Source organism: Balaenoptera borealis (genome assembly GCF_965194805.1).
Source record: "Balaenoptera borealis genome assembly, chromosome: 9".
NCBI lineage: Eukaryota > Metazoa > Chordata > Mammalia > Artiodactyla > Balaenopteridae > Balaenoptera > Balaenoptera borealis.
The window spans coordinates 7,338,850-7,360,969 of NC_138873.1; the positions used below are offsets into that span (position 1 = coordinate 7,338,850).

Here is a 22,120-nt window from a genome sequence, read left to right on the forward strand (position 1 = left end):
ACGACAGTGCGCTCTGGAGCCTGCATGCCAGAACTACTGAGCCCGCGTGCTCCAACTACTGAAGCCTGCGCACCTAGAGCCCGTGCTCCGCAACAAGAGAAGCCACCGCAATGAGAAGCCCGCGCACTGCAACGAAGAGTAGCCCCCGCTTGCCGCAACTAGAGAAAGCCCGCGCGCAGCAACGAAAACCCAATGCAGCCAAAAAAAAAAAAAAAAAAGAAACACGTCCTGAGAAAATGAATTTACAGAAGTTAGGGAGCTATAACATTATCTAATTTTTAACAAACTATTAAGGCTGTTTATGATATTCATATTATTAAAACAATCTGCAAACAGAATTTTTTTAGTATCACTAGTTGCACTTTTAAATTTAAAGATATTGAAATATAATAATAATTTTTAGAGGAAAATTGTTTTATAAAGCATGTTTACAAGCCAAGGAGAATTAAATATTAGATATGTTAGTTATAAACACAAGTTGTAAGTAACTTAATCATAAGAAATAAAAATATAATCATAGATAAGAGCAATCAAATATCACGAGTATAATTCTTCTTTTCTACAAAATCCTTCAACTATATTCATTCATATTATCACATAAGCCATAAAAACTGTGCAAAACAGAAGATATGTAGTGGGCACAATCTACAGTACCAGCTGGTCAAGATGTTTCTAACAATTAAGAATGAAAATTGTCCTCAAACCTAAAAGGTTATCCACTGCTTAAAATGTATGCCCTTAAAAATGTACGATTATTTGGCAGAGATTAAAAAGTAAAATACATTTAAAAAATAAAAATACAGACTTGTCTAGCCCCTACTGACTTACAGTTAAGTTTCAAGGGGGGAAAAAAAAGTGTAACAACACTTCTTAAAAAAAATAGTTTATATTTGACTTCTATAGCATTTTACTATTTATACAAGTATCTTTTCAAGCCTCACAACAACCCTGTGAGGTAGGTAGGGAAGTATTATTATACCCATTTTACAGATGTGAAGACTTACGGTCAGAAAGATTAAGTCATTGACATTAAGATATGTGGTGAGAAAGAGCAGCATCAAGGAATGGAATCCAGTTATTTGACTTCAAAATTGTGGCTCTTTCCCAGACATACTTAGTAAAAAGACTAAAACAAAACAAAACAAACCCAGAAGGGGAGTGTACATACATTCATTTACATTTGTATACATACACTTCGCCTTATAGAAATTATGTCCCTGAAATAGGAATAAAAATAAAGTCTTACTTTCCCATTGAGTTAATTATAATTTTGGAGGCTTATTTTTATTAGTTTGGATTAATCTCCAATACAGAAGAATTTTAGCTCTTGGTTATTCTTTCATTATTTTACAAACACAACATTTTATAAACCAAAATCTGAAACAAGAGGGGCTTCTGTACTGCATTTTTTTTTTAAAGTAAACAATCTCAAATAATTCTAATAAACATCTTTAATTCACACACTTTGAATGTGTATGTATTTCTTTTTTTTCTATAACAAGGATAACTTTCTCATTCAGTTAAATCTCAACTGGTCAAACCAAAGGCATTCAACTTTGATAGGAATGCAAAGCTATGGGCTACCTCATCATCTTTTTTCAGCAAGGGTTCTAATAGAAAATGCAGTGCGCTCATTCTCAATCTCTTTCTTGTTCCAACACATCTAATGGATGCAAAGCTCAGCAGCGGTGATTCACTGCCACAGAGGGTCCTCAGGGGAGAGGAAGACAGTCTGGGAGAGCGAGCGTTAACGCAGTTTTAAGAAGCCCTGACACGTCTCCCTGAGCCCTCACCATAAGCCCCTCTCTCCTAGGAGAACCAGTGAACCAAAGATGAGGTAATAATGCCAGGACTTTTTCACTGCTATTACTTCAAAAACAGTGCTTCATAATAACAATTAATCAACCCCGTCCTGTCCATAGGTGTCCTTGTTAGAACCTAACCACTCTCTAGCCAAAAACCTAAACTAAAGTAAGCTATTCACCTTCTGAAGCATATGCCAAATCTTTACTACATATCTAGTTCTGCTCTACTGACTTTGAAACTTGCACTATAATAAATTCTTATTATAAAATAGTCATTCATGGACTAAGAGGGAAAAACATTATTTGCCCTAATAAAAAGATGTACATAAAAAATCATTCACAGAGTCAAAATACTGCTCAAAGAAAATTCATTTTTGAGATTTCTAATCAAAATAATACTCAAAGTAAACTAACCTCTTAACAGCTACAAAGTATTGATTCATTCTGCAAACATCCGGCTATATTATAAGAACACCTGACCCCTTCTCCTAAGGGTTCATAATCTGGCCATCAGATTAAAACTTCAAATTCTGCAAATTCCGGTTCTCTTCCAATGTTTCCCATCTTAAGGAATACCTTCAGTTTTATCATCTGACTCCACAGCAAGCCAGATTGTGTAATAAACCAAAGTTTAAAAAAAGTAAAAGTATATACGATATGTATGTGCTTAGCTATTAAAATTTAGAATCACAGCCCTACTCACGTAATTAGGGATCTCAAAGATCTGGGTGCTTTTGGTTTTAGCCAGATGAACATGCAAACTCACCACAACAGAAAAATTGCTTATACTCTTTCACTCTCAAGAACAATATCCAACAGTATGCCCCTTTCTAGTTTTACCACCCTTAATGGTAAAGAATTTCTGAGATATAAAGCTATTAAAACCAAGTCTGTACTATTTTCAAATCAACTCCTCTACTAGACATATTCCTCTCACAAAAATCTTCTCATATCGAAACATGTCTTTGATAATAATACTTCCCTTAAACTTGCAGCAACTACACTAAACACTGTAACCTTACCAAATAGTGTATACTTTTCCCGTTTGATCATTCTTGGCCTTCTCTGTAATTCATCTCTCTTTAAAATCCAGTGACCAAAACTGGACATGCAACTCAAAAGGAAGTAAGCTATTGCAAAGAATAGAGAAAGAACTATATCCATGACCTTGGATGCCATACTCATTTAAAAATATTTTAGCATCATGTTGACTTTTTTACTGACTCATATTCAGCTTGTGGTCACCCATGATTATGGCTTTCTTCCCTCTTTATTTATACCTAGCCTGTCCTTCTCCATCCTATATTTAATCGTTGGATTTTTTTCCCTCCACACACTTAATTCACTCAGTTTCATACAGTTTTCACAGATCCACTTTCCCTTTTATCACAGTGCTTTATAGAAACGTTTAAATCTGCAATTTATAATAACTACCATTTATGCCTTAAAAATATCAAGACTATGAACACAACTTTGTAAATCCACTATACTTCAATGAAAAAAAAATCAAGACCATGAAAGTACATATTATATATAACACAACATACATTGTAATTTACAAGTAATAGTGGAACTGAGGACAAGATCATACTATTGCCTACCGGAAACCTACCTCCGCTGGATGGTCACTCTTTACCAGTGCTATACGTGCCCTTTGCAAGGAACCATCCATCAGCTTGTGAAGTCTTAAAATTAACTTTCTTAACCCCATCTGCTTCAGTGCTTTGTCTACAAATGGTCTATAAATAGAAGTCAGACAATGTCTACTAAAGCCTGCTTCTGTGCTGCAGTCTGGTGTTCCCCAGCCAACAGAATCGTCCTCAGATTCAAGCCTCTCGAGCTTCTTCGTCACGCAATCCGGTGACTGGATGTTGAAACTGTTGTCAATGGGCTGCCTGGTTTCTGGTCCCCTTGGATCAGAGATTCGCTCTTCTTCACTCTCATCCGTACTGCTTTCCAACTCTTTCAATTCTCCTTCTGTGTCATCACCCTCATCTTCGGGCTCATTGCCTTTCGATGATCGTGGGGAAGGGATCTCAAACACTGGCCAGCCAATGTCTGATAAATTCTTGATGCCCAAAACAGTGCCCATAATCCTTAATTTCTGATTTAAGTCTTTTGTGATGTTTAACCACAAACAGAGTGCCTGCACCCTGTCCTGGAAGTCTTTTGCAGCGTATTTCTCGTAGTCCTTTTGAAGAGCCTGCAACGATGGATAAAGTGCCTCTATGTACTCCAGCAGCTCCATTATCCGTTTGACCTGCTCAAATGACACCCTCTGGCGTTGGAGATGCTCATGATATGTTGAGTAACCCACAACCTTTGTCCCATGAGGGGCTCTGCACTGCCCTTCTACCGAAGTACCATTAACACTAGCTCCATTTCTAACAAAGGCAAAGCTCCCATAATTAACTTTGAAAGTAAGGATTTCATTGATAATATCTGGGATGGCTTGACGGGCTGTATATAAAAAGAGGTCCTGGTCGTTAATGGTCCGTCCTGCGTGCCAGGCTTGTAGCTCTAACCAGATCAGTTCATTAGATCGGTTAAACCAGAAAGCAGACGTATTTTCCTGTCCTCTTTGCTCCCTGTCCTTCTTCTTTGAGACTGAGGTAAGCTTTAGCAGAAGTCGTAGAGTTTCAAAAAATTTTAAGCGATCTGCTGGACAGTCAGTCCTAGAAGTCTGGCGTGCAGTTCTGGCTATCGGCATGGGCACAGACACTGGAAGCTTAGCATTGCTGCAGCCAAGACTGAGGTAAGGCTTATTGAGATCCACATCTGGCATTGATTTTTTGGGCAAAGACCCACCCACTGGGTCCAACATGAACGAGCACTGGACGTTCTTCTTATGATCCGGCTCTGTCGTTCTAAGAGCTGCTCGGACCTTTTTCTCCTGCTTATAGCTGTATTCTTCCACATTCTCCACAGTTTTTCCAGTGTCTTTATGTGGAGGTTGGTTTGGTGCATTCATTTTTTCTATTAAAAAAATAAGCAGAACATTATGTTACTCTAAAATATAAAGTTATTCTCAATGTTTCAATGACTGATATTCACATGTACTTATATTTTCAGACTGTTATTGAAGAAAATAATCATACCATATGCTGAAAATTAAGAGAATACACACACACACACACACAAAACACTTCTCTCTAAATCTTTAAAAAGGTTTTACCCGTTTTCCCTGTTACATAATACTTGCTATATTCTCTAATATTCTCCATTACTAACCTAAAACCATCTGCTTACCTCTCTACTACAAAGTGCAGTCATCCAGCTAGTCAAATCTTCACAAGTTATCACCTTAAACTTAAGAAGGGAGAAACAGTATGGCAGATCCGACAGAAACCTGATTTAGAGAACACATCCAATTCCTGCCTTTGCCATGAACTGAAGTATCAACTTAGAGCAAATCAGTTAAGTTTTCTGGGTTACTTTTCTCATTCGTAAAATCAAGTAGATTGAGGAAAGACCACTTAAGGCACCTTAAGATTATTCTCATAAAACACTGAAAGACAGATAAGCAAAAATGTTTACCTTAATTTATTCTATTCCTTGATTTCTTCTTCGCCACAAACAGGTGAACAATAACATTTTAAATTTAACATTAAGAAAACTGAAGACATATAGCCTAATTTAGTATAATTTGCCTAGTTTATTATACTGGCACATAAAGTCATTCAAAATTAATGCAAAGGAAGTAAACATCACACTTTCCCTTCACGTAACTGTAAGAAGTTCTATTAACTTAATTCCCAGGCTTTGAGATGAACACACATCTTCCTTCCTGTTTGGCATTTCTGACACTAGGAACCACCCTACCTCACTTAAACCCCTTCAGTCTCTTGCTTTCTACACACAGCACTCTCAGGGTTCTCTTCTACCTTCTGAGTCCCTCCTCTTCAAATTCTCTCCTGGGAACTTGGCTCACTCCATTAAAAAGTTAATGCTTCTCAAAGCCCTTCTCTTAGGTCTCTTCTGTCTCACCTTCCCTCTCCCTGGGTGACCTCCTTCACACCCACGTCACACACTGATGATGCCCAAGCCTACAGCATTGTCCCCATGTCCCCTCTACACTCAAGGTAAACTGTCTCATTGAATCTAGGACACACATTTTGTATTTTAACTTCTCTGAAATTAGAATATGTTTTATAATTATGGTGATATAAATAACTTTTAGGAATATATTCACTAATATATTTCATTTACATTTTCCTTTATATATAGGCACCATAGTAATAAATGGTTTTTAAAAATCTATTACCTAAATATCAAGAAGTATAAAAGAGTTCTTTAAATAAAAATTAAAAATTCTAAGTGTAAGAACACACTGTGTCATCAATTATAAGCATGTTTTTCTTAGTATATAATATTATAGTATGCCTTTAGATTTGATGAAATAGAGTATATTTATATGGTTACAGACTAACATACCCAAAATCAATTCACCAAAGAAAATTTGTTTAAAACCAATGTATTTCCAAATCAATTTAAATTAAATTAGTTTTAAAATAAGGACTTTAAAACAAGTATTTCCAAGAGCACTTCCAACCTGATTTACATTATGTTCAATTTCTTTTATGATCCATCAAAAAGGATTTTACTGTCTGTAAGGATTTGTGTTATATTTTAATATAAAACTATTATTACTATTATCTTTTAAATTAGCAACACTTTTTAAACAATAGAACTTTTATCTGTAGTTTTAATCTACTTTACTTCTAAATGTCTTAAAACGTTTTATACAGTCCATTCAAGAAATTTCTTCACTCAGAATTGCTATCATCAGAAACAAGACAAATAACAAGTGTTGGCAAGGAGGTGGAGAAAAAGGAATCCTCATACACTGCTGGTGGGAATGTAAATTGGTACAGCCACTATAGAAGGTTTCTCAAAAAACTAAAAATAGAACTACCATTTGACCCAATAATTCCACTCCTGGATATACATATCCAAAAAAAAACCCCAAAACACTAATTCAAAATGATACACGCACCCCGATATTCACAGCAGCATTATTTACAATTGCTGAGATACAGAATCAACCTCACTGTCCTTCAACAGATAAATGGATAAAGAAGATGTAGAGATGTGTGTGTGTGTATGTGTGTGTGTGTGTGTATACATACATATCAACACATACAATGGAATACTACTCAGCCATAAAAAAGAATGAAATTTCACCATTTGCAGTAACATGGATAGAGTTGAAGGGTATTATGCTAAGTGAAATAAGTCAGACAGAGAAAGACAAATACTGTGTGATATCACTTACATGTGGAATCTAAAAAATACAACAAACTAGTGAATATAACAAAAAAGAAGCAGACTCACAGATATAGAGAACTAATGGTTACCAGTGGGGAGAAGGAAGTGGGGAGGGACAAGATAGGGTTAGGGGATGAGATACAAATAACTAGGTATAAAATAAATAAGCTACAACAATATACTATACGACACAGAGAATATAGCCAATATTTTACAATAACTATAAATGAAATGTAACCTTTAAAAATTGTGAATCACTATGTCATACATCTGAAACTTATATAATATTGTACATAAATTATACCTCAATAAAAATTTTTTTTAATTTTTTAAAAAGTCGAGTTTTTTAAAAAAGAAATTTCTTCACAGTTTTATTGTTTCTAGCTACAAATACTTATCAATCCTCATTTATAAAAAATGTGTCCAGGCCAGCCCTTTGCCTCCTCTTTGCTGTTTTGTTTAACTGTGTTCTTTACACTTTTATTAATATAGCACATATATATCACTCATTTCTACTTGGTAAAGCAATGGTTATTTGAAAGCAAAGCTAACAAGTACTTCCAAATTTAACTCCATTATATTTTATGTTTCAAGATATCAAATCATACTATACTTTCTTACTATGAAATGCAAAATGATATATACATGGTATCAGGGAGTAAGATTGGAGATAAAGATAATGAGTTTGTTTTGTAATATATTGAATTGGAGGTGCCTATGGGACATTCATGTAGAGATGTCTGTGGGTAACTAATCTATGAGTCTTGAGCTCAGGAGAGAAATCCAGAGATACCAATTTGGAAATTATCAGTATATACAGATGTTGTTTAATACCAGGAGAGTACACAAGAATATCCAAGAAAAGTGTGCAGAAGAGAGGCAATGCAGGCCTAGGAAAGAATGTTATATTAACTAATACGTGCATCCACATGGTTTTGAGTCAGAGAAATCAAAAACTTATGTAACAAAAAACTATTTTGTTAGCTTGGGGTTTAGGATTCTAAGAAGACTTTACAAAATGAATGTAGGGTAGCATTGGTGACCAAGGCCAGAGAACGTCTGCATATAATGTATAACTTAAAAGTAAGTGAACAGTGAAAAAGTATTACTTTCCTTATATAAATTATAAATGTTCTTCTAACCCATGATTTAAAGGTCCTAAGGGAAACAAAGGGTGAAATGAGAGGAGCTGGGATGACCTGAACAACACAGAAGACTGAGCTACGGACTTTAAGTCCAAATCTACGCTAAATTTACCACGCAGCTAATAGTCAAAGCATGAAAATATCAAGAGATGAAGCTTCTGAGCCTTGATCTTTATTCCAACAATTAAAAGGACTTAAGGGGGGAAATGCCACAATCCCATTTTTCTGTATAAACAGAATCCAATTTTAGCAAGCTTAGAAACCTAATTTTTGTAGATTATACACAAATATTGTGAAGCCTATCTTACAGCATAAAAAATGGTATATTACACAATTTTTTGAAATTCTGTATTCAAAATTTTGGTTCAGTCTTTGGACCTACAATGTGTATAAAGGAAAGCAAATGGGGAAAGGAGGAAGATGGGACAAAGAAGCTTTTTTTTTTTTTTTTCCAAAACAAAAAACCAAGTTGGTTTTTTAAAAAAAAACACTCAAATGGAAATAGGTACATCATTAAAATGACATAATTTAAATTTAAAATAGACTTAAGCCCCAGTCTAGCTACTGTGCAAAAAGAAAATACCAATCTTTGTTTGTTTAGTTTTCTGTTAATACTAAATCCCTCTGCAATGAACAGAAAGTCAAATACAGAGTTTCTGTAAAGGAGAATGGATCAAAAGTATATAGAATGTTTTATACAAGTTCTAATTACCGTACTACGAAACTAGTTCATAATGACTTAAGTAAGACTAATGAACATCTGAGCTCCCAAGTGGCTATAAATTAAGTGGTATGACTTTGTAGTACTGTTAAAACAAACCTTCCAAGAAGTTACTGTTTCCTTTGGCCAATCACCAATAACTCCTGCCAAATCAGAGAAACATGAAAGGAAAAGAACAAAAAAATGTATAATGAAACTGAACGCAAACAAATGACAAGCAATATTGGTTCACTTGTTTAAACAGAATAAGACCGTCAACTGAATTCCCCACAATTCACACCTAGAAACAGCTCTTTAGAATATGTATAAAGTGTATTTTTCATCAAGTCCTTGCAATCCGTACGTTCTTCCATACATGTATGTCAAATTCAAAACACTGGCCCTCCTCGATCTCTCAAATGAGAAGGCAGAAACAGGTATCTGCGCTTTACTTTAAATGTGAGATGATCTTTAGAGCAGTGATGTGCCAGGCTATCAATGTCAACAATATGAAGGGATTTAGAGATCTTCTAATTCAAGGTTCTCAAGCTTTAGTAAACATTAAGAATCACTCAGATTCTTGCTACAATGCAGATTCCTGGGCCCACTCCCAGTGTCTCAGATTCAACCTGGCTAGAATGACACCACATTTGGGAAAACACTGCTCTATTCAAACACTGCTTTACCCATTTATGAGGTAAGGGCTTACAGAAATTGTCATCATCTTTACAACAACACTGTAACGGAGACTCCTGCAGAACATGGATGGTCAGACAGATGAGACATGTCGGGACAGGGACCCTAACCCATGTTTGTGTCATCAACCACCTTTACGCCTGTCCAGCTGCTCACAGGGCAGGGCTGTCTGACTAAGGAAAGGTTAAGATGCTGAGTGCCATAAAAGACAGATTACAGTGGGCTAACTGATACGTGGAAGCTTCAAATAAGACCAGGTACTTGACTGAATGCCTTGAAGAATGGATTCATCTTAAATAAGGGTAGCAAGGAAGGCAAGAGAATATTTTAAGCCACAGAATAAACATACAAAAAGACACAAAAGCAGAAAAGAAGAGAGTCTGGCTGGCATAGTGAGTCTACATGTAGATGGGTAGACTGGAAATATAAATTAGAACCTTGAAAGTCAGGCTGAGTTTGGATTAAAGAGCTGAAATATAGATTTAAGTCCACTCTAGTTCACAAAGAACATTTCTCTTACTATACAGATAGAATCTGATTTATAACCATTTTACCAGATCAATTTTATAGCAGTATTATATTAAAAAAATAAAACTTGCTAATCTCACTATGTTAGCAAAAAATCACACACATTTACATACACACACACACCTTGAGATATTTGCTAATGATAAGGAGATTAATATGCACACATGTATATGCCAGATTACAGATTACTACCTCTGTAATCTGGCTCTTACAGTATTACATTACTCCTGCAAAACGGGGCTGATAATGATTACGAGGCAGATTCACCCTGAAAAGGGCTTTGGCCTGGGTGTCTTCATTCTTATTTAACCTACTTAAAACTATGAGATGAACTGGATTTACTTCCTTCTGCTAATTAAAAAGAACAAAAATTTAAGGATGAGATAGTTTGTCTCTTCTTAAACCAGCCTTAAGGAGAAACAGCTACACATGGGTAGCTACACATTATGGTCCAAAATTTATCAAAATCTTAATTGCTGTAGTTTGGTAGTTATTTACCATTATCCAAAAAATATGATCTAAAGTAACACCACAGTTAAATTCTGTTACTCACCAAAGTATGAAATCAATCCTGGTCAGTGAGTTAATTCAAGAGCTGAACTGGTACGTTACATCTGTCAGGATGTCACATAGCTGGTATTTTTGGGGTAATAAAGAGCTAACCATCTTTACCTAGATATCATAACATTGTTATATATTTAATATTTAGCACAGCTTCTAAAAGCAGAAGTTAACATTTTGAAAACAAAAATACCTTTTAACATTCCCAGGGAAACAAAATCAGGAAAACGCAAGAGTCGAATAAAATAATTTTAAACACATCTGAAGTCCATCAGTACAAAGAAATAAAACACTGCGGGCAGTGGTGACCTCACCGTTGTCCTACATCCCTAGGCCCCCTCCTCAGGCCTCCCCTCTCGCAGACAACCACTACGATACATATTGTTTTGAACTTCCCCGTCTGTGGTTACCCGCTTGCGTATTATGAGAAGAAATCACAATGAGTGACACGAGTCTTTCTGCAGAACTTCTCGTGTTTATTTGCAGGAACTTCTCTAAAGTCTACTCCCAAAAGTGCGTTTGCTTGGGTCAAGGATATAACCAACCTCAGTCTGACTGTATTAACAGATTACTTCCACACTGGGGTTGAGACAATTTACACTCACACCAGCCTTGTAAGAAAGTTGCCATCTTGGGCTTCCCTGGTGGTGCAGTGGTTGAGAATCTGCCTGCTAATGCAGGGGACACGGGTTCGAGCCCTGGTCTGGGAAGATCCCACGTGCCGCGGAGCGACTGGGCCCATGAGCCACAATTACTGAGCCTGCGCGTCTGGAGCCTGTGCTCCGCAACAAGAGAGGCCGCGACAGTGAGAGGCCCGCGCACCGCGATGAAGAGTGGCCCCCGCTTGCCGCAACTAGAGGAAGCCCTCGCACAGAAACGAAGATCCAACACACCCATAGATAAATAAATAAATAAATTTAAAAAAAAAAAAAGAAAGCTGCCATCTCCTCATATCTTTGCTAGTATTTGATAATGCTCATCAGGGTGTAGTAAGTATTAGAAAGAAAACCACAGGCCCCAAATGGTGTCAGTCGCATGCTAAAAGCCCATGATGGCAAACCTATATTTTATACGTTACTTCACTGCAGTTCCAACCTCTCCCAGAAATGTAGTTTTAATTGAACAGTCTAGAATTTTCTGGTCAATACCAATAAAGTAACCCATCAAGTAGGCCCTCTACAGTCCCCCAGAGGAAGAGGTAATCTGCATGATAAAACCCCTGTCATCCCTCCCCACTCCCATAAAAAAAGATGTCTGGTCAAAAAATAATCCTTTCTTTTTTTTTGCTAATAGCTCCCTTACTCCACCCTTTTTCCTATAAAATCCCTTCCATTTTTGCACAACCACTCAGAGCACCCTTCTAGTTGCTAGATGTAATGCTGCCTGATTCATGAATAAAGCCAATCAAATCTTCAAATTTACTTGGCTGAATTTTGCTTTTTAACATAAGAAATATATTTGGGTTTTGTCCAGGTTCCTGACACAGAGCTCCTAAAACCCAGGTTCCTGACACAGAGCTCCTAAAACCCTTGGAATTTTCTGATAGAAGTGTCTTTTTTATTCATAAGGAGCCCCTATCAATCACACCTCAATTTACACTAATGAGGCAACTTAAGTGATAAACATAAGTAAAGTGTGTTCCTGAGTTCTGTGAGCAGTTCTCTCACGGGAACCCTCAATTTATTACCAGTTGGTCAGAAGGTTGCCTGGTACTAAATTTCCAATTATAAAAAATAAGCCTATAACAACAGTAGTTGGTTATTTTGAGCCTAGGATAATAAGAATATTTAAAGAATCATATCCATATAATAGCTCATGACAATGGCTACCATCACTAAAGACAACAGTGTTAGTGGTCACTCTACCCACAGAACCGTGAGCACGATAAAATGGACGCTTTCATAACACTAAGCTTTGGGGTGGTTGTCACACAGCAACAGATAAGCAGAAAAACGAAAATATTATTGGTGATGTTAATTAAAAAGATGAGTTCAACTTTCACTGCAGTTCTAAAGTGAATCGTATGATTCAGGCAGCCTTTGCTTGTTGCAGAGAGAAAGAAATAATGCGTCAGTTCATATTTCCTTGGAAAGCTTTTAAAATAAATCTGACCAATCTAATTAATTTTAAAAATCTCTTGAAAATACTGAGAGACCAATACACTATTATGATTGACAAATGAGTTTGAAATACTGGTCTCCCTGACTCAGCCTTCAGGCCGTACCACAAATGTCACTTGTTCCAGAAGTCTTCCGAAGCCCAGGTCTGCTCAATCCCCTCCTGTGGGCACCCACAGAAGCCCCCCCCCCTCCCCTCCACCCCAGCTCTACCACACAAGATGGGACTGCCTGCTCATCTCTGTGATTCCTACTGGAGATGAGCAAGGGCTTATCGATCATCTAATGCAATACCCGCCTATGGAGTCACTGAAGTTCCGAGTCAATGGAAAGAATGAAGGAGAAATAAGGGAGGAATGGCAGGGAGGAACAAAAAAGGGGATGCGAAGAGGAGGTAGAAGAAAGGAAAGAGAGGTAAAGGCAAAAAGAAAGGGAGGGAGGTGAGGAAAGAAAGACCCGGAGAAAAAGTAACTATGATGGCAACATACAGAGTGAGAAGAAGGAAGGGAGCTAGGAAGGGCTACAAGAAACGGAAAAGCCAGACAGGACTGACCCAGGCTGCAGTCCCAGCTCCATACCTCGGTAACTATGTGACTCAAGACTCAGTGTCCTGAAAGTAGGGGCACCAATTAATAAGGGTACCGTCAATGATATAATTATTTAATTCTACTTTGAAATTTAAGGCAAGTAGTGAGAAAGAAACCTTTAGCTCACAATAATAATAACGACAGCTAGTAGTTACTGAACGTAAAACCCTCACAACACCGTAAGGCAGATTACCTCACAGATGAAGAAAACGAGACACGGAGGTGGCATATACAGAAGGCGGCAGAACCAGGATCGGAATCCAGGCCATCTGGCAACCAAGCCTGTGCTCTGCTCCGGTCCACCACGCTCTGCTGCTGCAGCCAGCGAGTTCTCAAGCACTGTTTGTTCTACCAGCTCAACACAAACACGCCATCACCAGAACAGTAACATGGCCCACCTGCCCAACATGGTTGCTTCCTTTCCATCTTTTTTTGGTGTTCATGAACAAGAATGTTGACAAAAACAGTTCACCGGACAGCAAACATACTGCTTTCTAGTATATGCATGACTGGGACAGTTAAAACTACACGCCCTAGAAACTCTCTGTGTCACGTCCTCAACCATAAATTGAATAATGATATATAGAACCTACATCTCATTGGGTTATTACGATATTTAAAAGATAACTCTTTTGAGCAGCTAAGCGCAGCGCTTAGGTAAGCGCTCAAGAACTGTGAGTGATAACCGGGCAAACGTTGCTACAAATGATTCGACAGCCATTAAAATGAACAGCACAGGTTATTCTATGGCACAGAAAGTTCATGAATCATTAAACGAAAAAGGAAGCCAGCTATAAAATAGTAAATATAGTATGCTATCGTATCACAACACAAATATATGCACGTAAAGAGACTACAAGGCAAAGATGGTAAAAGCTGTTATTTCTGCATATTGGGTTTATGGGTATTTTTCTTTCTTTTTGTCAGTATTTTCTAAACTCCCTACGACAAACATGTAATCTTTTGCAATAAGAGAAAACATAAGTTATTAAGAACTTTGGTGCCCTAGGTCTGCTATTAGATAGCTACAAATCAAAAGGTTTATGAGCATTCTTTCTTCACCTGCAAAACGGCAGGAATTCACGTGGTCTCTGAGACCCCTTCCAGATCTAAAATTCTGTAATTTTATGCAATAAACAACTGAAAGAAGTTGAGGAGGAAAAGAAACAACCTTCCCTCTTCCTTCTATCTCTGACACAGCCCAGAAGGACAGCAGAGCTCAACAAGTATCCAGTGACGGGTTTTCTGACTGATTACTAAAGACGTACAGTCATGTCAAGTACCGCATTCAGAGACGCTTAACCCCTGCTGCTTGTACTGGGGAAAAAGTCCAAACTGAGGGCCAGGAGAACTAGTTCTAAAATTAGTCCTGGGAGTTCCCTGGTGGTCCAGTGGTTAGGACTCTGCGTTCTCACTGCCGAGGGCCCAAGTTCAATCCCTGGTCAGGGAACTAAGATCCCACAAGCTGTGTGGCATGGCCAAAAAATAAAAATAAAAATAAAAATAGTACCTAAAATTAGTCCTGCCACTATCTCAAGCCTTCTGGCCTTAAGAAGTTGCTTTAAAACCCTGGGCCTCACTTTCTCAATCTATAAAATGGGGGGACTGTGTTCTCAACTCTGGTTCTAAAATAGTATGAACAAGTGAAGACAAAGCAGATGTCCCATTGGCATCATCGCATTTCACCACCACGAAGCAAATATGTATTAACTAATATTGGTTCAGTAGATACTGCTTCAAAAGGAACTTCTGTAGGCATTTGAGAAATTTATTTGAGAAAATGGAAAAGGACTGATTTTAAAGATAATATATTGCAATGGAAAGCTATTACTTTCCAAAGGGGGTAAATGCAGACCATAGGTTAACATCCTACTACAAATATAGCTTTAAAAGAAAGTAAAAAAAAAATCATCTTCCCTATGGGAAAGAAAGACTATTTATTACTTAGGAATTCCTCCTTGGATAAGACTTCACTCAAGCAAATAAGTACAATAAAGTCCATTTCTCTTACCCTTCTTCTTTCTTGAGGAAGGGCTATGATAGGGACACAGAATGAACTTGCCGGCATTAACCATGAGCGATCAATGTGTGGAGGAAATGTGTGGGAAAGGGAAAGAGAGGAAGAAAATGAGCTAAAGAAAGGGAGAAATGGAAATGAGTCTCTTTTCAGTAGGGAGAACATGTGATAAGGGGAAATTTCTCAGAGCAGATAAAGAATGATACCCCTATCTTGCACAGTAATAGGTAGATGAATTCTAGGAAACTATGAGATCAGTTTTAGGACAAGTGGTTTGTTGAATTTAACAGAGAAATTCTAAAACCGTAAGGCTTGAGTGACCTGAGGTTCCATGCCAGAAAGCAGGTACAAGGAAGCAGGTCAGCATGATTCAACTCCTCTGCCTCAGAACAGAACAGCTGTGATGTGCTCAGAGGAAGGAAGAAATGGAAACAGAGAACAGTCTGAGGAGCAGGAACAGTTTCTAGGAGCAGAACACTATCTGGGCTTTGGGATTCCAAACAGAAAGAAAAGTAAAACACAGATTCTGTGCGTGATTATAAGGTGGGACACCACCCAGGCCCTGTGCTTAGTGGGAACGAGGGCCCCGTACATGAGGGCAGCATCATGATCACCGGCAGAGCACAGGTCTCAGGCCGCCTAGGGAATCCTGGGGAAGAAAGCCTGGCCCTGCCTTTCCCAAACTGCCCAATACATCATGTCAGGAAGACAGAATCTAGAAGTTTCAGCCTAAGAGATTCAAAGAATAAAAGAAGGGCATCGATCCCGTACACCAGCAGCCATCCTGGACAGGCACGCTGATTCATCCACGTGTGTCCTCTTCCACGTCCTAAAAGGAATGCAAATGCCTCACACACTGACTTTAACAACTACTCAGGACAAACCTTTCTATCTCTGGAGAATTATTTTCTCTTTGATTAACAATATTGCTAATGGTGATAATTCAAAAATTTAAAAATAAAACTTTAAGGCAGCATAAAATCAAATTTAAAATAAGAGGGATAACTAACATTACTGTAGAAAAAGCATCTATCAATCGTTACATGTTACATAAAGATTATAAACCAAACATGCCACGCCCTCTCAAATATATCTTTTTAAGTACAAGACTTACCTTTCAAATTAGCTCGACAGGTGGGCCTCCCTACATTATTCCTCTGGTGTTTGGTTGACAGGCGCTTCATCTGCCGAGGTGTGCTGGGGGGAGAGGTACCATAAAGGTTCTCTGTATTTGTTTCATCTGAAAAGTCCTCAGGATCAGACTCAGAATTCTTACAAGCTGAATCTCCCGATGTGTACTCTTGTCTATGGAGGACAACAAGTAGAGAAAATATTCAGTCATGTATGAAGGGAATTCAAATTTCAATTACTTAAAATTCCTTTTAAAAACTCTCCATAACACTCTTCTGTGGATATGTCTCTTCCTCAGCCTTGTAATCTTTCTCCTCTATCTGTACTGGGAGAAACTCACGAAGAGAACATAACGACCATGCTCCCGCTCTCACCACGAATAAAGAGAATTGATGTGCAGTTCCTGTTGCTTAGAGAATTCTTTCTAACATAAATGAGGTTTAAAACTAAACACTTAAGGATCAGGGAGAAAAAAGCAAAGGACCAGAAGATACAAATCAGCAGAACTAAGCATCACTTACGTGCTAGTTGGTGACAAGCTTAACTGCTGAGTGGGCAACTCTTGCCCCGACTTCGGAGTCCCACTGCTTTTGCTTTGCGAAGCACACACAACAGAAAGCACAACCTGAGCAGCAAAGCAGAGAGCACTGATGACATGTGGTAGATCAGGGTTTCTGTGTTCTCTGATAAACACTACAGTGCAGCACTCAGGTTAGGCAAGTTGAAAACTTCCCTAATATGGGAAAGGAAATAGTCAATCAAGTCCAGGAAGCACAGAGAGTCCCATACAGGATAAATCCAAGGAGAAACATGACAAGACACATATTAATCAAACTATCAAAAATTAAATTCAAAGAAAAAATGTTAAAAGCAGCAAGGGAAAAGTAACAAATAACATGCAAGGGAATCGCCATAAGGTTAACAGCTGATCTTTCAGCAGAAACTCTGCAAGCCAGAAGCAAGTGGCAGGACATATTTAAACTGATGAAAGGGAAAAACCTACAACCAAGATTACTCTACCCAGCAAGAATCTCATTCAGATTCAACAGAGAAATTACAACCTTTACAGACAAGCAAAAGCTAAGAGAATTCAGCACCACCAAACCAGCTTTACAACAAATGCTAAAGGAACTTCTCTAGGCAGGAAACACAAGAGAAGGAAAAGACCTACAATAACAAACCCAAACAATTAAGAAAACGGTAATAGTAACACACATATTGATAACTACCTTAAATGCAAATGGATTAAATGCTCCAACCTAAAAACATAGACTGGTTGAATGGATAAAAAAACAAGACTCGTATATATGCTGTCTACAAGAGACCCACTTCAGACCTAGGGACACATACAGACAGAAAGTGAGGGGATGCAAAAAATATTCCATGCAAATGGAAATCAAAAGAAAGCTGAGTAGCAATTCTCATATCAGACAAAATAGACTTTAAAATAAAGACTGTTACAAGAGACAAAGAAGGATGCTACATAATGATCAATCCAAAAAGAAGATATAACAACTGTAAATATTTATGCACCCAACATAGGAGCACCTCAATACATAAGGCAAATGCTAACAGCCATAAAAGGGGAAATCGACAGTAACACAATCATAGTAGGGGACTTTAACACCCCACTTTCACCAATGGACAGATCATCCAAAATGAAAATAAATAAGGAAACACAAGCTTTAAATGATACATTAAACAAGATGGACTTAACTGATATTTATAGGACTTTCCACCCAAAAACAACAGAATACACTTTCTTCTCAAGTGCTCATGGAACATTCTCCAGGACAGATCATATCTTGGGTCACAAATCAAGCCTTGGTAAATTTAAGAAAACTGAAATCGTATCAAGTATCTTTTCCGACCACAACACTATGAGACTAGATATCAATTACAGGAAAAAATCTGTAAAAAATACAAACACATGGAGGCTAAACAATACACTACTAAATAACCAAGAGATCACTGAAGAAATCAAAGAGGAAATCAAAAAATACCTAGAAACAAATGACAATGAAAACACAACGACCCAAAACCTATGGGATGCAGCAAAAGCAGTTCTAAGAGGGAAGTTTACAGCAATACAATCCTACCTCAAGAAACAGGAAACATCTCAAATAAACAACCTAACCTTACACTTAAAGCAATTAGAGAAAGAAGAACAAAAAACCCCCAAAGTTAGCAGAAGGAAAGAAATCATAAAGATCAGATCAGAAATAAATGAAAAAGAAATGAAGGAAATGATAGTAAAGATCAATAAAACTAAAAGCTGGTTTTTTGAGAAGATAAACAAAATTGATAAACCTTTAGCCAGACTTATCAAGAGGGAGAAGACTCAAATCAATAGAATTAGAAATGAAAAAGGAGAAGTAACAACTGACACTGCAGAAATACAAATGCTCATGAGAGATCACTACAAGCAGCTATATATCAATAAAATGGACAACCTGGAAGAAATGGACAAATTCTTAGAAAAGCACAACCTTCCGAGACTGAACCAGGAAGAAATAGAAAGTATAAACAGACCAATCACAAGCAATGAAATTGAAACTCTGATTAAAAATCTTCCAACAAACAAAAGCCCAGGACCAGATGGCTTCACAGGTGAATTCTATCAAACATTTAAAGAAGAGCTAACACCCATCCTCTCAAACTCTTCCAAAATATAGCAGAGGGAGGAACACTCCCAAACTCATTCTACAAGGCTACCATCACCCTGATACCAAAACCAGACAAAGATATCACAAAAAAAAAAAAACTACAGGCCAATATCACTGACGAACATAGATGCAAAAATCCTCAACAAAATACTAGCAAACAGAATCCAACAGCACATTAAAAGGATCATACACCATGATCAAGTGGGGTTTATCCCAGGAATGCAAGGATTCTTCAATATACACAAATCAATCAATGTGATGCACCATATTAACAAATTGAAGAATAAAAACCATATGATCAACTCAATAGATACAGAAAAAGCTTTTGACAAAATTCAACACCCATGTATGATTAAAAACCCTCCAGAAATTAGGCATAGAGGGAACCTACCTCAACATAATAAAGGCTATATATGACAAACCCACAGCCAACATCATTCTCAATTGTAAAAAACTGAAACCATTTCCACTAAAATCAGGAAAAAGACAAGGTTGCCCGCTCTCACCACTATTATACAACATAGTTTTGGAAGTTTTAGCCACAGCAATCAGAGAAGAAAAAGAAATAAAAGGAATCCAAATCAGAAAAGAAGAAGTAAAACTGTCACTGTTTGCAGATGACATGATACTATACCTAGAGAATCCTAAAGATGCTACCGGAAAACTACTAGAGCTAATCAATGCATTTGTTAAAGTAGCAGGATACAAAATTAATGCACAGAAATCTCTTGCATTCCTATACACTAATGACGAAAAATCTGAAACAGAAATTAAGGAAACTCTCCCATTTACCATTGCAACAAGAAGAATAAAATACCTAGGAATAAACCTACCTAAGGAGACAAAAGACCTGTATGCAGAAAACTATAAGACACTGATGAAAAAAATCAAAGCTGACACAAACAGATGGAGAGATATACCATGTTCTTGGATTGGAAGAATCAACATTGTGAAAATGACTGCACTACCCAAAGCAATCTACAGATTCAATGCAATCACTATCAAACTACCAACTGCACTTCTCACAGAACTAGAACAGAAAATTTCACTATTTGTATGGAAACACAAAAGACCCTGAGTAGCCAAAGCAATGTGGAGAAGGAAAAATGGAGCTGGAGGAATCAGGCTCCCTGACTACAGACTATACTCCAAAGCTACAGTAATCAAGACAGTATGGTACTGGCACAAAAACAGAAAGATCAATGGAACAGGATAGAAAGCCCAGAGGTAAACCCACGCACATGTGGTCACCTTATTTTTGACAAAAGGAGGCAAGAATATACAATGGAGAAAAGACAGCCTCTTCAATAAGTGATGCTGGGAAAACTGGACAGCTACATGTAAAAGAATGAAATTAGAACACTCCTTAACACCACACACAAAAATAACTCAAAATGGGTTAAAGACCGAAATGTAAGGCCAGACACTATAAAACTTAGAGGAAAACATAGGAAGAACACTCCATGACATAAATCACAGCAAGATCCTTTTTGACCCACCTCCTAGAGAAATGGAAATAAAAACAAAAATAAACAAATGGAACCTAATGAAACTTAAAAGCTTTTGCACAGCAAAGGAAACCATAAACAAGACGAAACAACAACCCTCAGAATGGGAGAAAATATTTGCAAACGAAGCAACTGACAAAGGATTAATCTCCAAAATATATAAGCAGCTCATGCAGCTCAATGTCAAAAAACAAACAACCCAATCCAAAAATGGGTGGAAGACGTAAACAGACATTTCTCCAAAGAAGATATACAGATTGCCAACAAACACATGAAAGGATGCTCAACATCACTAATCACTAGAGAAATGCAAATCAAAACTACAATGAGGTATCACCTCACACTGGTCAGAATGGCCATCATCAAAAAATCTACAAACAATAAATGCTGGAGTGGGTGTAGAGAAAAGGGAACCCTCTTGCACTGTTGGTGGGAATGTAAATTGATACACCCACTATGGAGAACAGTATGGAGGTTCCTTAAAAAACTAAAAATAGAACTACCATACGACCCAGCAATCCCACTACTGGGCATATACCCTGAGAAAACCATAATTCAAAAAGAGTCATGTACCACAATGTTCACTGAAGCTCTATTTACAATAGCCAGGACATGGAAGCAACCTAAGTGTCCATCGACAGATGAATGGATAAAGAAGATGTGGCACATATATACAATGGAATATTACTCAGCCATAAAAAGAAACGAAATTGAGTTATCTGTAGTGAGGTGGATGGACCTAGAGACTGTCATACAGAGTGAAGTAAGTCAGAAAGAGAAAAACAAATACCGTATGCTAGCACATATATATGGAATCTAAAAAAAAAAAAAAAAAAAAAAAGATTCTGAAGAACCTAGGGGCAGGACAGGAATAAAGACGCAGACGTGGAGAATGGACTTGAGGACATGGGGAGGGGGAAGGGTAAGCTGGGATGAAGTGAGAGAGTGTCATGGACACATATACACTACCAAATGTAAAATAGATAGCTAGTGGGAAGCTGCTGCATAGCACAGGGAGATCAGCTCGGTGCTTTGTGACCACCTAGAGGGGTGGGATAGGGAGGGTGGGAGGGAGACGCAAGAGGGAGGGGATATGGGGATATCCCATGTATGTATACATACAGCTGATTTACTTTGTTATACAGCAGAAACTAACACAACATTGTAAAGCAAATATACTCCAATAAAGTTGTTTAAAAAAAAAAAAAAGCAGCATGAGAAAAACAACTTAGTTTGGAAGCTTTAGCTAAGAAACAATACATAATGGGGGGGAGGGGTAGGAAGAGAAATCAAGCTAAAGTTTATTTCTTTTTTTCCTTTTAAAAAAAACCATTCAGACACAAAATCTAGGAAAATAAATACTAGTGGTCAGCTCAAGAGAACTTGCATCA

General features: G+C 37.5%; 1 protein-coding gene across 10 annotated transcripts in view; it reads right to left on the reverse strand.

Annotated features, from left to right (window-relative positions):
- Positions 1-22,120, reverse strand: part of MAP3K4 (mitogen-activated protein kinase kinase kinase 4) — a 154,248-nt gene that overhangs the window by 62,282 nt on the left and 69,846 nt on the right. For all 10 annotated transcript variants that reach the window (XM_082404517.1, XM_082404518.1, XM_082404519.1 and 7 more), the window contains exons 2-3: positions 16,539-16,729; positions 3,418-4,781 (exon numbers count right to left, since the gene is read on the reverse strand). In XM_082404517.1, coding sequence (XP_082260643.1) covers positions 3,418-4,781; positions 16,539-16,729 — 1,555 coding nt within the window. The remainder of the gene's footprint in view (positions 1-3,417; positions 4,782-16,538; positions 16,730-22,120) is intronic.